Genomic DNA, 14,590 nt, shown 5'->3' with positions numbered 1-14,590 from the left:
ATCTCTGGGGCTGACGATTTTGACTATCACGTTTTTACTAGAGATTCAAACATCAAGTCTACTCTCTACATACCTTCTTAGTCACATCATCGACAAATCGAAGAGCTGCCCGGTGAAAATACTCTAGTGCTTGAGCAAAAGGATGTGTACGAAGACAACAAAACCTCCAGAGAGCATCATGTAGCTGTAACAGCCGTAATGAGAATGCAATTTCTGGCAGAGCTGGTGAACCACCGATGTAGCCCAGTTGAATCAGCCGGACTTGGTCTGGCTGACAGGAGCAGAATTTTACGGCTTGTGTTGTATGTGCTGTCAAAGTAAGTAGAGAGTGTTAATTTATTCCTTAGAATCAGATGATTAAAATCTTGTAGACTCTCACTCAATATATCAACAAAATCCAGGTTCCGGATTCGTATCTTTGCCACCGAGCATCGAAATTGATCTTTATTGTCAAAATTCCAAGTCTCTGATTGACTCCAATCGAATGTGAGGAGTTAGCATAGCATGAAGACTTTGAACATTGGTTCAAGGACCTCCTCCCATTGCCTTTCCTCTCGTATTCGACGCCGACGGTTGTATTCCCCCGCTATCCGAGCACCCACGACACCAAGGTCAGTATCGGAAGCAAGTGAGTGCACAGAATCATCAGATTCTGCTCCTGAATCTGATGACTCATGATGAGGCGGTGTGTGAGCATCGTCATCAAAGTCATAATACCCGTCGTTATCGCCAATAAATTGATCACCCTGAATCTCATTGGGCCAGGGGTTGTTTGTAGCTGGTTCTGGCTGGGTGAGTGCACGGCTGAGCAGGTCACATTCTTTTGCACACCACTTTTCTTCATTATCATCCCATTCAGACAACTCTTGAGCAGATTGACTCGCTTCGTTCCTAGGTTTCTTCAGTCGATTTGTTGGACGCAAAAGGTTGGTTCGATTACGAGGGGCCATGTGGATTGGTGAGTAAAAGTCAAAAATTGAAGCAGTCAACGGTGAGGGGTACCTAGCGCAAGATGAATAGCTATCCCCAGCTAGTTATGTGTATCATTTGCACATTATTTTTTTATAATTGCCTCTTTTGGTCGGTTGGGCTGTGATTAGCCGTAGGAAAGTTGTTGGAAAGTACCTACAATCAATTGAGTTGATGATGGTCACCAAGCTTACAAGTTTGACGTGCCACGTCTTTTTACCTTTTAGGTAAGTCCTTGAAATACCTTGCGACTTTTTTCACCTCCCACCACCTCCCTTGACTTTTTCCATGTTCAAAAGCAGTAGCTCCAGTCCCTTTGCGATCACTGACTAGCAGTCTGAATTACATACAGTGATCCATTACACTTATTGAGATGAATCAAACCAAGCCACTGCAGCTAGATAAACCCATTTAGGTAAGTTACTTGGGTACAGCCAGTACTTTTGCCTGAACAATAATTCTGATGAAAAGGAGGGGAGGTTTCCTGAGTATAATTAAATATTAAAATAAATACTACGTCAAAAGAAGATGATTTGTTTATGGATCAATAAAAGAGCATGTACTGTGCATGCTCATGCTCCAACACCTGTGCACCTACACACAACATCTGGAGCATCCAGTGCGCTTGTCAAGATGCACTGAGTCCAACCCGTGGTCATGCTCTCACACCCGTGCATCTACACACATTATCCAGAGCATCAAGTATTGGTCATGCTCCAATACCTGTGCACCTACACACAATATCTGGAGCATCATGTGAGCTGGTCAGGATGCACTTAGCATGCACCTACACACATTATCCGGAGCATCAAGTATGCAATTTCACACCCTTTCCATCAAGTTTCACTTGCCTACTTTTTTTTTGGTGGGAAGTCCATCTTCACTCCATACACCGAATTACCCCCTCATAACCAGATGTCTTTCACACATCTTTCATATTTCTATGCACTAAATTCGTAATAATACCCCTAAGAATATCCTAACACCAATACATAACCCCATAAACCCATAACTGATTGCTAAACCCGATCGATCGGCTTTCACTCTTCACCCTTCACAAATTAACCATTGACTTTTCTTCACACACATATCATTCCAACCATGGAAGACCCTCCGAATCCAGAGACTGGCCAAATTGAATCAACTTCCCAATTCCCTTCTCCTCCTCCCCCTCGAGATGACCTGATTTATCCTGATCGAGTAACAATGAAAGCATACCTCGACTCCTACGCCGCCGCTCATGGATTCACCATTACCACACGCGACACCCGAACAACATCAATCTACTACAAATGCTTCCTAGGTGATCATCGACACCCCACGAAGGCCAAGAACGAAGCCAAAGAGGGCAAATCACCATCAACAACCCTCAAGACTTGTCCTTTCCGTGTGACCGTCCGCAACCTACGTTCAAGGCGGGTCTACCTCGACATAGATAATGCGACGCATAACCATGCAACACAAAATACAATCGAAACGAATCCAGTGATCATTCCAACTCAACCTCAAGCACCCGAACCAATCATCCACATCTCTGCTCCACCTCACCAACCTGGGTACCTTTCAAATCGATATCGAGAGTTACTCGATGCCATGCAAAGGCTCTCAACCCATACCCAAACATGTCTCATCACCCGTTTTCTACGTGACTGCGAGTTTGCCAAGGACCTCGAAACACCTGCTTCGATCAACCCTCTTTCACACTTACTCGCTACCTCCTCAAACTGCGAGTTTGCCAAGGACCTCGAAAAACCTGCTTCGATCAACCCTCTTTCACACTCTCTCGCTACCTCCTCAAAAAAACAGGATATTCCAGTTTCAACACAACTTCCAATGAAAACTTCAACCACTAGTACACTTAAAAGCCCGATCACTCATCTGAGTCCTTTGGACAAGTTTGTAACCCCACTTTCACCGTCAACTTTCCATCCTGTGAAGGTGGCTAGTCCCACACCTGCTCAATCTCACGATCCTCCTTCCCACATCGATGAAGCTACTACTAATTTCTCTGAAGGGCCTACTACTACGACTGCTAAAGACCCAACTCCATCGAACGATGAGCAAGCAAATGCCGACGCCGATCAAGCTTTACTAGAAGCCATCAATCAAACTGACATTGAGAAAATCATGGCTGATGACGATCAAGGTGTATATCCTAATCTCGGAGTTACTTCGAAAGAACAACGTATGTTCCTTTCCTCTATGATTATTGTGATATCTTGATCGCTCACTTTTGGTCAATGTAGAACCTACCTCGGAAGACCTGCCTGCCTTCGACTCATATGATTCAAATGCCAAACATGATCAGCCAGAGGTCCCAAAGGAAACTCACACCAATCCTTCAAATGCAAAACTTGATCAGCCAGAGCCGCCAATGGAAACTCACACCGATCCAATACCTAATCCAGATCCTGCTCCAGATATTGGTCCTGTACTTCAGCAAGCTCCGGCACCTATCAAGCGAGGTCGTGGTTGTAAACGTAAAAACACCAACAGTAAGACCAACAAAACCAGCATTGCTACCACGCTCATGGCTTCTCACTCGCCAAACTCCCTCTCAGTACCGAAACCGAAGAAACGCAAGATGCCAAAGGGGTGGGTCGCCATTGACGATGGCGATGATGGCATCGATTTGGAACCACCAGAAAACCCCAATCCAACACCTGTTCCTGCTCTCGCATCAAAGGCCAGCAGAGGTCGCAAAGGCAAAGGTAAAGAAACCCCCCAAATTGCACCGAGAACCTCTACGCGCCTCAATCCAGTTTCAAAAGAAGGAGTATGTCTACTTATCTATATTTTCCAGAGAAGTAGTACACTAACCAAAGTTATTCTTTCTCGGCTAGGTCAGTGCATCACAATCGACCACTCCCATTGCAGCCATCTCAGGTGCCACACCAATAGAAGAACCCCAAGATTCACTGGCGACTACTTCCACTTCCATCGTCCTGGATCCGACACCTGCTTTGAAGTCAAGCACTTCAAAGACGACCAGGCGCATGGCAAAACTAAAAGTGAGTACTTAGACATTTCGATGTTTTAACAATAGTACTCTGATCTCCTTCTGGATCGAAGTGTCAATATGTGCCAAGCCCCGAACAAATGGAGGAAGACGAAGAGATTGAGAAGGAGGTTCTAAAGGTGATTACAGAATGCTGACCATATATATATGATGTCACATACTGATACCCATTACAATGTTCCGTTTCAGCAATGGACATTAGTGGAAACGCTTCCGCGATACATTTTACCCTCCATCAAGATGGCTACCAATGTGCGTCAAGATGGCCTTTGCGCTTACTCGTCTGTGGCAGTCTCACTTGGACGGTCGCCTGATGAAGCCCAAGCTGTTCGAGCGGAGCTTGCCCGTCATCTACATGAGATGACAAACTGGTACACTGAAAACATACCTAAGTTTTCAAGTGACTTCGATTTTGCCAGTATCGCAAGAATCACTTTATATCTCTTGATCTTATTTGGAATGACCACCTACCAATCCCCTTCCTGCATCCAGATTGGAAAGATGTACGATGGGGAGAGGCCGAGCGTTGGGGCACGTTCTACGAAAACAAAATCTTACTCTTCATGAATCTGAAATGGCAACGGGCATGGATTGCTCAACAGTCCTCAGATAATTCGGAAACCTCACGCATTCTCGTTGAAATAGATGAAGATGATGACTCTTCCCAAGAATCTGATAAGGTGGATAACAAAGATGGTGATAGTGACTGATTAAGTTTTGGGTCTATTGATATAGTAGTTTTCTTGCTTAATATTGTATACTCCAAGATTAAAGAACATGACATGATACATGCTACTAAGGGTGTTCGCCTTAAAGACTTATAGCACATTAGTCTTTTTTTTCTTTGTTTACATTGTGTGAAATCGTAGATCAAAGCTACTAATATCGGTGTTTCTTGAAGGCTCAGTTCAAATTGAAACATTGTATTGGATTTCTTGTTTGATTGAGTTCATTGTTATTGGACTGTCATCTGTCGAAATTTGAAATAAACTTTTGGGATGTCAAAGGGGACATAGTTTAACTATCTGTAGATTGTTTGAGCATGTTGATTTCAAAATGGTTGTTTCCCAAACTCTCACCCGGTGCCCAACAGCATCTTCTTGTCCATCCAATCCTTACTTGTCAGTTGAGGGAACGGATATATTGCAAGCTTCCCACATAAGATGGGTCTCAACTCCTATTGTCCAATTCAATAGGATTTAAGTGCACATTCCTTTGGTCAAGATGATGTTGTAGACAATGTGTAGATGTACATAGTCCAACAATGGGACAGTCAGTGGAACATATGATACACAGGTCTGTCATACTAATGACAGACCTTGACAGTAGTGCATTGTATATATATTTTCAACTCGACCATTGACTATAGGTTTTAGTTCAATGTTTGAACTACATGTGGATTTAATGCGCTAATTATATGATGTAGACTCAACGTCATACATTTGAGTCATATTTGATTGGTTTCATGTCAAGCCAAATCTTATTATATGTTTTGGCTTGGGGATGTGAGGTTATGGGGTGGATGGTAATTGGACCATTGGAAGCTAATATAACACTTTTGCAGGGGAGCCACATCAAAGTGGTATTATGAAACTCTATCTGAAATCTCATTTTGTCATCTGGGGGAACTCCAAACACCATTTACACCACATCTTCAGGGTGTTTGGAGGGTGTTTGGAGTGTCACAGCAAATTAGGGGGTGGGTATTTGAGGCTTTGGAAGCTAATATAACACTTTTGCAGGGGAGCCACATCAAAGTGGTATTATGAAACTCTATCTGAAATCCCATTTTGTCATCTGGGGGAACTCCAAACACCATTTACACCACATCTTCAGGGTGTTTGGAGGGTGTTTGGAGTGTCACAGCAAATTAGGGGGTGGGTATTTGAGGCTTTGGAAGCTAATATAACACTTTTGCAGGGGAGCCACATCAAAGTGGTATTATGAAACTCTATCTGAAATCCCATTTTGTCATCTGGGGGAACTCCAAACACCATTTACACCACATCTTCAGGGTGTTTGGAGGGTGTTTGGAGTGTCATAGCAAATTAGGGGGTGGGTATTTGAGGCTTTGGATGCTAATATAACACTTTTGCAGGGGAGCCACATCAAAGTGGTATTATAAGACTCCATCTGAAATCCAATTTTGTCATCTGGGGGAACTCCAAACACCATTTATACCACATCTTCAGGGTGTTTGGAGGATGATTGGAGTGTCTTACCAAATTAGGGGGTGGCAAATTACGGGTTTGGTTGCCATTATCACAAATTTGAGGTTCTGAGTAGTCAAAGTTGTATTATAAGACTCAATCTGAATTTCAATTTTGACATCTGGGGGGGCTGAACAGGCCCAATTTGAGACATCTTCAATGTGATTGGGGTATATTTTCATTTGGGATGTGAGGGTCAGACCAGCTGGAATAAGGGTTTGGCTGCCATTTTGATGGTGAAGAGTTGGAGATGAGCCAAAAGTGTATTATGAAACTCTATCTGAAATTCCATTTTGTCATCTGGGGGGGGCCAAAACACAGTTTTGCTTACATCCTTGGCCTGAGGATGAAAATTTGTGGTGAAAAATGCTTCATGAAACCAATTTTGCGTGTTTGGTGAATTTCCTTGTCCACAATGGTTTTTCATCAGATTTTGGAAATGGTAACAGGTCAAACAACCTTTGGTTGATCCTCTGCCCTTTGGCGTCTAGGAGGAGTAGGAGAGAATCAACGCCTGTCTGGACTCTTGGAACGCCGGCGAGATCTTCCGGGGCTTCTAGATCAACGCCGAGATCTTTCTGGAGACCGTCTAGATGGTTGGTGGCGAGGAACAGAGTCGAATCTACGCCTGGTAGGGCTCCTTGATTTTCTACGTCGGGATGGACTGCCTCGACGAGATTGGCGACGTGGACTCCTAGATGTTGAGGTAAAAGAATCGAATTCGTCAAGTACATCACGAGATAAGAATGTAGGTATGTGGTGAAGGAAGAGAGAAGAGTTGGTTTCAAGGAGGCAGAAGGGATGTCATCAAGATGAACTGAATTAGGAAGGAACTATCTACTTCAAGACAGAAGAAAACTAATCACACAAAGAAGGATCATGGCTTGTGTTCAATTACTTACCTTTTGGGAATCGTGTGTAGGAATGTTTTAGTTATTAGTTATATTTTCCCTTTTCGTCCAGAACAAGTTGTGTCCGTGTTTTTTCAGTAGTTTCATCTTTTTCATCTGTAGAGTCTTATATACCATGCCTTTCTCTTGCTCTGAGTTTTGTTCCTCACCGTTAGGAACGAATAACTCAGAGTAAGCTCTTTTATTACTTTTTCCTCTCATACTTGTTCTCAACCTGGACTTAGCTCACTCGTCTGTATAGTCTCTCTTCACTCTTCCTGCCCTATCGCAGGTAAGAGCGTGATCTTTTCCGCCGAGTCTATCTTGTCGAGTTCACTTAGAGCTTCACTCACATATACCTGTCTGTCCAGGTAATTTAGTTCTTTCTACTTTTTCTACTATCTCTCTCAAAATTGTGTGCTTGAAATAAAAGACCGTTAGGAACGAATAACTCAGATCTCTCTTCACTCTTCCTGCCCTATTGCAGGTAAGAGCGTGATCTTTTCCGCTGAGTCTATCTTGTCGAGTTCACTTAGAGCTTCACTCACATATACCTGTCTGTCCAGGTAAGAGCGTGATCTTTTCCGCCGAGTCTATCTTGTTGAGTTCACTTAGAGCTTCACTCACATATACCTGTCTGTCCAGGTCTTTCACATAAGCTCGTGTAGCGTTGATTTGCAAATCCGCTTTGAACTTTTTCATGGTAGCGAGAGTACCAAAGATCCGACATCAATTCATCATCTTCACTCAAAAGCTCTGAGATCATTTTATGTCCACATCCCCACCTGCATCCACACCCGATCCTGTTCTGTCTGATTCTGAAGACAACTTTGAAGACGTATCCGATACTTCTGATTCGCTCACTGAGACTTGAACCATACCTGGAACCTCCAAGCTTCCGCCTAACATGGCCGATAAAGAATACTCGAGAGCCTTCGGGACCCCTCTGCAGCAATTCGTGCAAAAGCTCAACTCAGTCCTGGCCAAATACGGTCTCGACACTAAACTCACCGACGGGAACTTCCCTGCGTGGTCTCTTGAAATCCGTCGTGTCTTGAGATCCATCGACTATCAACAGTACCTTACCAAGATCGACTTCAAGGCCCCTTCCCTTACCGACAATCAACATCTTAAGGTTAAACTTGTGATTTCCATCTGGCTCTTAGGTCTTATGGACAATCATAACAAGACCCGTTGTCAAACAATGTTGAAGTTGAGAAGTGCTGCCACGGAGGACGAGGAACTTGATGATAATCTCTCGGATGATGAAGATGACGACATAGCTTACGAACCTTCCTTAATCTGGACTTTTCTGAAGAATCATCACCAAAAGATCTCAGAAGCGGGACTTCAGACCATCGAAGACGCCATAAGTGATATGAAGATACTCAGTACCGACTCTTTCAAGGTGCATTGCGACAAATTCAACAATCTCATTGCTGATTTCGTAAAGTACAAAGGAAGAATGTCCTCATCATCTGCCGCCAGGAAACTCATCAAAACCGTCAAGTCGAGAATAAACGAAAACGTCTCAGAAAACATCTATAACAATGTTGTCCCTCTCACTCGAGAAGGTGTTGTCCAATACCTCATCGACTACGAAGCCAGGAATGGTGGTTTTTCAACTCCAGCGATTGTTGAAGCTAGTCAGACTAGCTACTCCGCCTCCGCTGCTCACTCAGGGGGTGGGAGTCACCGACGAAACAAGCCCAGATGCTCTGAATTTAAATGCATCTCCACGACTCACAGTGAAGACAAATGTTTCGCCAAACCTAAGAACCAAGCAGCTCGAGACCTTTGGATATCGCAGATGGAAGCGAAACGAAATGGTTCTCACCTACCTCGAGATCACCCAGCTTCCACCTCTTCAAACGTGACCGGTATTCGACAAGTCTCTCTTCCAACTGCAAGCGTTGCGGTGGCCTCCAACAATCCGTTCGCCTCCCTACACATATATCTGGATGAAACTCATCTCTCAGACATCTCTGCTTCGGCTTCCGCGTGCTCAACCTTCGAATCATCACACACGGTGTTCGATGAAGACTCACCGGCCGCTAACGTAGTTAACGAAAGTGGGGGACACTGGGCTCTCTATGATACGGGAGCCACCCACTATATGTTCAAAAGCAACGCCCTATTCTCGACAGACTCAATGGTCAAGATCGATGACTCTTCAAAACGTCTCAAACTTGCCGGAGGCGACGCCTCTTTGGCAGTACACTCCACTGGTACGGTCCAGCTAAAATCAGGATCAGGAAAACTTTTTGAGCTCAACAATAGTCTCTACGTTCCCGAGTTAACTCAAAACCTACTTGCTGGGGGTGCTATGTTGAAGAAAGGAGTTGAAGTACTCATCCACCCCAACGACCCAAACTGCTTTTCTCTCGTCTTCAAGGGTGAAGCTCTGTTCAATGGAGTTTTCGCTTCGAACAATCTGATGTATGTGTCACTTGAACCGGTGAGTCACATCACTGATTCAACTGCTCTCGCCACGTCAACTGAAGATCTGACCACCCTGCAACATCGTCGCCTAGGCCACCTCAGTTCCAGATACCTCAAAATGATGTGTAACCACCAGAGTGTCAACGGTCTCTCTAAAAATCTTACTCAACTTGATCCTTGTGATACTTGCTCTATGTCTAAAAATCAGAAAATACCTCATTCTTCCACCCGACCTAGAGCATCACGTCATCTTGAAAATGTACACGTAGATCTAAGTGGCATAATCAGAACTAAAGGACTTAAAAATGAAATCTATTATGCTCTATTTTGTGACGATTATTCTTCGTATAGACACATATACTTCCTGAAAGACAAAACCAAGGAAACTGTGTTTGAGATCTTCAAAGCGTACACAGCGTTGGCTGAACGTCAGACCTGTAAGATGGTAAAGCAATTCACTCTTGACAGAGGAGGCGAATTTGTAAATGAACTTCTGGGCGCCGAATTAAGGGAGAAAGGAATTACTCTTCATCTCACTGCAGCTCACACCCCTGAAGAGAACGGAGTATCAGAGAGGGGTAATCGCACTATCAGCTCCAAAGCTCGATCTATGATGATCGAGGCTGGCGTTCCACATCGGTTCTGGGTTCAAGCTTGTCACACAGCTGTGTTTCTAACCAACCGAACCATCACTGCTGCACTGAGTGATAACCGGACGCCGTTTGAAGTCTGGCATTATCGAAAGCCTTCTGTGGGACATCTAAGAATCTTCGGCTGTCTGACTTATTCTCTCATTCGAAAAGAACTCAGAGGCTCCAAATTTGATCCGGTCAGCTCAAGAGGCGCTCTGGTTGGCTTTGAAGAAGATAACTTCAATTACCACGTTTATGATTTTAACTCGAAAAAGATTCACATCACTCATAATGCCACTTTCAACGAAGCTGTCTACCCTTTCCAGTCATCTACTCCAGATCGCCCAACCCTTCTTCCTGAACAACCAAATCATGAAAATGTCAACATGCGATTCTTTGATGATGACAGTGAAGATGAGTCGACTGACGAACCGGTTATCCAAGAAATCGAGGATACGACAGATATCCTCGACGAAACAGTTCACTTACCCTCTGCTCCGTCTACTGCTGTACCTTCTGCCTCTGAGAAAGCTTTACCTCCTGAACCAAGGCGATCAACCAGAGTCAAGGAATCAGTCAAATATTCTGCTGTGGTCACAGCAGAGGGATTCCAATTGTCAACTCTCGAAGCTGAATGGGAAATGGTTCACATGTTCGACTGCACCATTCCTCGATGCAACACTGTATCATCATCTTTAGACGCTCCCCGGTCCTACATCAAGGCAGTAAACGGTCCGGAAGGTGACAAGTGGGTGAGCAATAGCAGGGTTGTGCAAACATCCTGACCAGCGCGGGTCGCGGGTCGCGGGTCAGTACAATTGATACTGCAGCTATATGTCATTCCAAATCCGTTGACGCAGTGTCATTTTGTAATTGCAAATCCGTCAACGCAGTCAATTTCAACATCCTCAAACCTGCGTACCATTATAGACCATTATCGTGACCTCCGAAAATGTATTGACAGGTTACCACGTTCTCCCTTAAGTCCCATCTGGGCGAAGGTGTCAAAGGTGGAAATACAACCAAGATTACCAGGATTATCCCGCTGATCAAAACTCTACAAGTCCATCCCATTTTTGATCACCATTCACGAGTAAAATCAAAATTGATAGCAACACTTTTCCAAGCAAGTCTAACATAAAGTGAGGTCGTTTTGATCGCCAGCTTTGATGGACGTTTCTGTGACGCGGGCAGATGCGCATTAGGCTACAAGGTCATGGTGTTTTCCATAAAATCAATGTATCACAAATGGAAATGAACGGTGGATAACGAAAGAGAGGTTGATACGTTTTGGGGTTGCTATAAAAGTATTATGAATCACATTTGATTTTGCTAAGAATCGCGCGACAGGATGGATCGAGTCGTGAGAAACGCAGTGATTGTCAATTACATATGAAATTTGGCAATACATGTGAAATGACCAGCGCGGGCCAGTTTCGCGGGCCGGCCTGTTTAGTTGCACAAGGCGTCGATTTCTCTGACAAGTGGAAGGCAGCCTGCGATAAAGAAATCAAGGCTATGCATGACAAGAAACTTTGGGTACTTGTTGACAGACCCACCTCGTCCAATGTTATTCGCGGCCTGTGGCTCTTCCGAAAGAAACCCACATCTGACCCTTCTAAACCAGTCAAGTTCAAGGCCAGGTTTGTGGCCATGGGCAACACACAGGTTGAAGGTGAGGATTATTTCGAAACGTTCGCTCCAACCGGAAAACCCACCTCACTCCGGATTCTCATAGCCATCGCAGCGTACTTCGGGTGGGAAGTCCATCAAATGGACGCAGTGACTGCATTCCTCAACAGCGACCTAAGTGAAACTATCTATGTCGAACAACCTGAAGGATTCAAAATACCCGGTGAAGAGAGAAAAGTGTGCTTACTCCTGAAATCCCTCTACGGCTTAAAGCAGGCACCTAAATACTGGCAGGACAACGTCGAAGAGTTTCTTATCAGCATAGGATTCTTTCAGTGCGAGGTGGATCACTGTATCTACATTCGACGACAAGGTGCTAACTTCACCGCCGTTTACGTCCACGTCGATGACCTCGCCATCACGGGAAACGACATCGCAACCTTCAAGAGCGAAATCTCCTCTCGTTGGGAGATGGAAGACTTGGGTATCGCCTCAATGGTTGTCGGAATCGAAATTAAACGAGAAAGTCAATTCTCTTATTCAATTTGTCAATCGGCCTATGCTCTGAAAGTACTTGAGCGTTTCGGTGCCCTAAACTCGAAGTCAGCAAGCACTCCTTTCCCATCCTTGCTCAAGTTGTACAAACCTGATCTCGAGGAAATTGAAGACTTCAAGTCGAAGAACCTACCTTACAGGAGCGTGGTCGGTTCTCTAATGTACCTCGCCCAGTGCACACGCCCCGACCTCGCTCACGCGGTTGGAACCTTATCCCAACACCTGGACTGGCCCGGTTTCAAACACTGGGACGCAGCATGTCATGTCCTAAGGTATGTCAAGGGTACCATGAACATAGGTATCATATACTCTAGAGATCCCAATCCGCTCCTGCTGAAAGGTCTGAAAAGTGAACTGTGTCCGCAAGCTTTGTGCGATGCTGACTGGGCTGGAGATAAAGACACTCAAAGATCAACCACGGGCTATGTTTTCATGCTGGCTAACGGTGCTATCTCCTGGAAGAGCCGACTTCAACCTACCGTTGCGCTTTCATCAACGGAAGCCAAATATCGTGCGATAACGGAGGCTGGACAAGAGCTGATTTGGCTGAGGACGGTAATGTCAAAACTCGGATACGAAGATATGAACCCGAATTTGCTCAAAAGTGACAACAAGGGAGCTATCCACCTCACTAACAAAACTATCTTTCATGGTCGAACCAAGCACATCGAGATCCACTACCACTGGATCAGGGAAGTGGTCAAGTCAGGAAAATTAACCATCAAGCACTGTCCCACTCATCTCATGGTAGCGGACCTACTCACCAAACCTCTGGGCTCAGCTCAATTTGCCAAATTGAGGAAACTTCTGGGTCTCAAGACAATAGCGTGATGAACTTGAGGGGGTGTGTTGAGGTAAAAGAATCGAATTCGTCAAGTACATCACGAGATAAGAATGTAGGTATGTGGTGAAGGAAGAGAGAAGAGTTGGTTTCAAGGAGGCAGAAGGGATGTCATCAAGATGAACTGAATTAGGAAGGAACTATCTACTTCAAGACAGAAGAAAACTAATCACACAAAGAAGGATCATGGCTTGTGTTCAATTACTTACCTTTTGGGAATCGTGTGTAGGAATATTTTAGTTATTAGTTATATTTTCCCTTTTCGTCCAGAACAAGTTGTGTCCGTGTTTTTTCAGTAGTTTCATCTTTTTCATCTGTAGAGTCTTATATACCATGCCTCTCTCTCGCTCTGAGTTTTGTTCCTCACCGTTAGGAACGAATAACTCAGAGTAAGCTCTTTTATTACTTTTTCCTCTCATACTTGTTCTCAACCTGGACTTAGCTCACTCGTCTGTATAGTCTCTCTTCACTCTTCCTGCCCTATCGCAGGTAAGAGCGTGATCTTTTCCGCCGAGTCTATCTTGTCGAGTTCACTTAGAGCTTCACTCACATATACCTGTCTGTCCAGGTAATTTAGTTCTTTCTACTTTTTCTACTATCTCTCTCAAAATTGTGTGCTTGAAATAAAAGACCGTTAGGAACGAATAACTCAGATCTCTCTTCACTCTTCCTGCCCTATCGCAGGTAAGAGCGTGATCTTTTCCGCCGAGTCTATCTTGTTGAGTTCACTTAGAGCTTCACTCACATATACCTGTCTGTCCAGGTAAGAGCGTGATCTTTTCCGCCGAGTCTATCTTGTCGAGTTCACTTAGAGCTTCACTCACATATACCTGTCTGTCCAGGTCTTTCACATAAGCTCGTGTAGCGTTGATTTGCAAATCCGCTTCGAACTCTTTCAAGTACTTGATGTTACACAATACCGCAAGTATACCAGCAATCACAACTTTGAACTCCGGCCTTCAGACAGTCCTTTAGTCAATGAAGTAATGCAAGCTCTCAGTCATTGGTCTCATAAACACTATGGCGGAAGAAGAATGGTTGCGGATCTTCAGGGGGTAGGTTTGGTTTTGACAGACCCTTTGATTGTGGATACGAGCAAGTAAGTACTTTTGTGCTTGCATTCCAACATTTTGCCTGACGGTTTGTTTTGGCCCCAGTATGGCTTGGTGTGACGGAAATACTGGAAGGAAAGGCTTGGAGAACTTCTCTACCCAGCACGAATGCAACAAGATATGCAAGCACCTGGGGTTGCTACCGCCAAAGGTAGCAAAATTAAGTCTACGGGAGGAGATGGAGCTGTTGTATGGAGGTAAGTCTGGGGAACAGACTCATATTCCAGCAAGAGATTAGCACAAGGCGGAAATTCAGGAGTAAATTCTTTCCTTTCATCGTTGATGGTA

General features: G+C 44.5%; 1 protein-coding gene across 1 annotated transcript; it reads right to left on the bottom strand.

Annotated features, from left to right (window-relative positions):
* Positions 1–494: 494 nt before the first annotated feature.
* MELLADRAFT_114499 (uncharacterized protein) lies at positions 495–950 on the bottom strand (the record flags this gene model as incomplete). Its single annotated transcript, XM_007419445.1, has 1 exon — positions 495–950. The coding sequence occupies one exon, from the start codon at positions 948–950 to the stop codon at positions 495–497; it is 456 nt and encodes a 151-aa protein (XP_007419507.1).
* Between the last annotated feature and the right edge of the window lie 13,640 nt (positions 951–14,590).

The sequence above is a fragment of the Melampsora larici-populina genome (assembly GCF_000204055.1).
Source record: "Melampsora larici-populina 98AG31 unplaced genomic scaffold MELLAscaffold_200, whole genome shotgun sequence".
NCBI classification, from domain to species: Eukaryota; Fungi; Basidiomycota; class Pucciniomycetes; order Pucciniales; family Melampsoraceae; genus Melampsora; species Melampsora laricis-populina.
The sequence above is the reverse complement of the archived record's forward strand: the minus strand, read 5'-3'. Positions and strand labels throughout refer to the sequence as shown.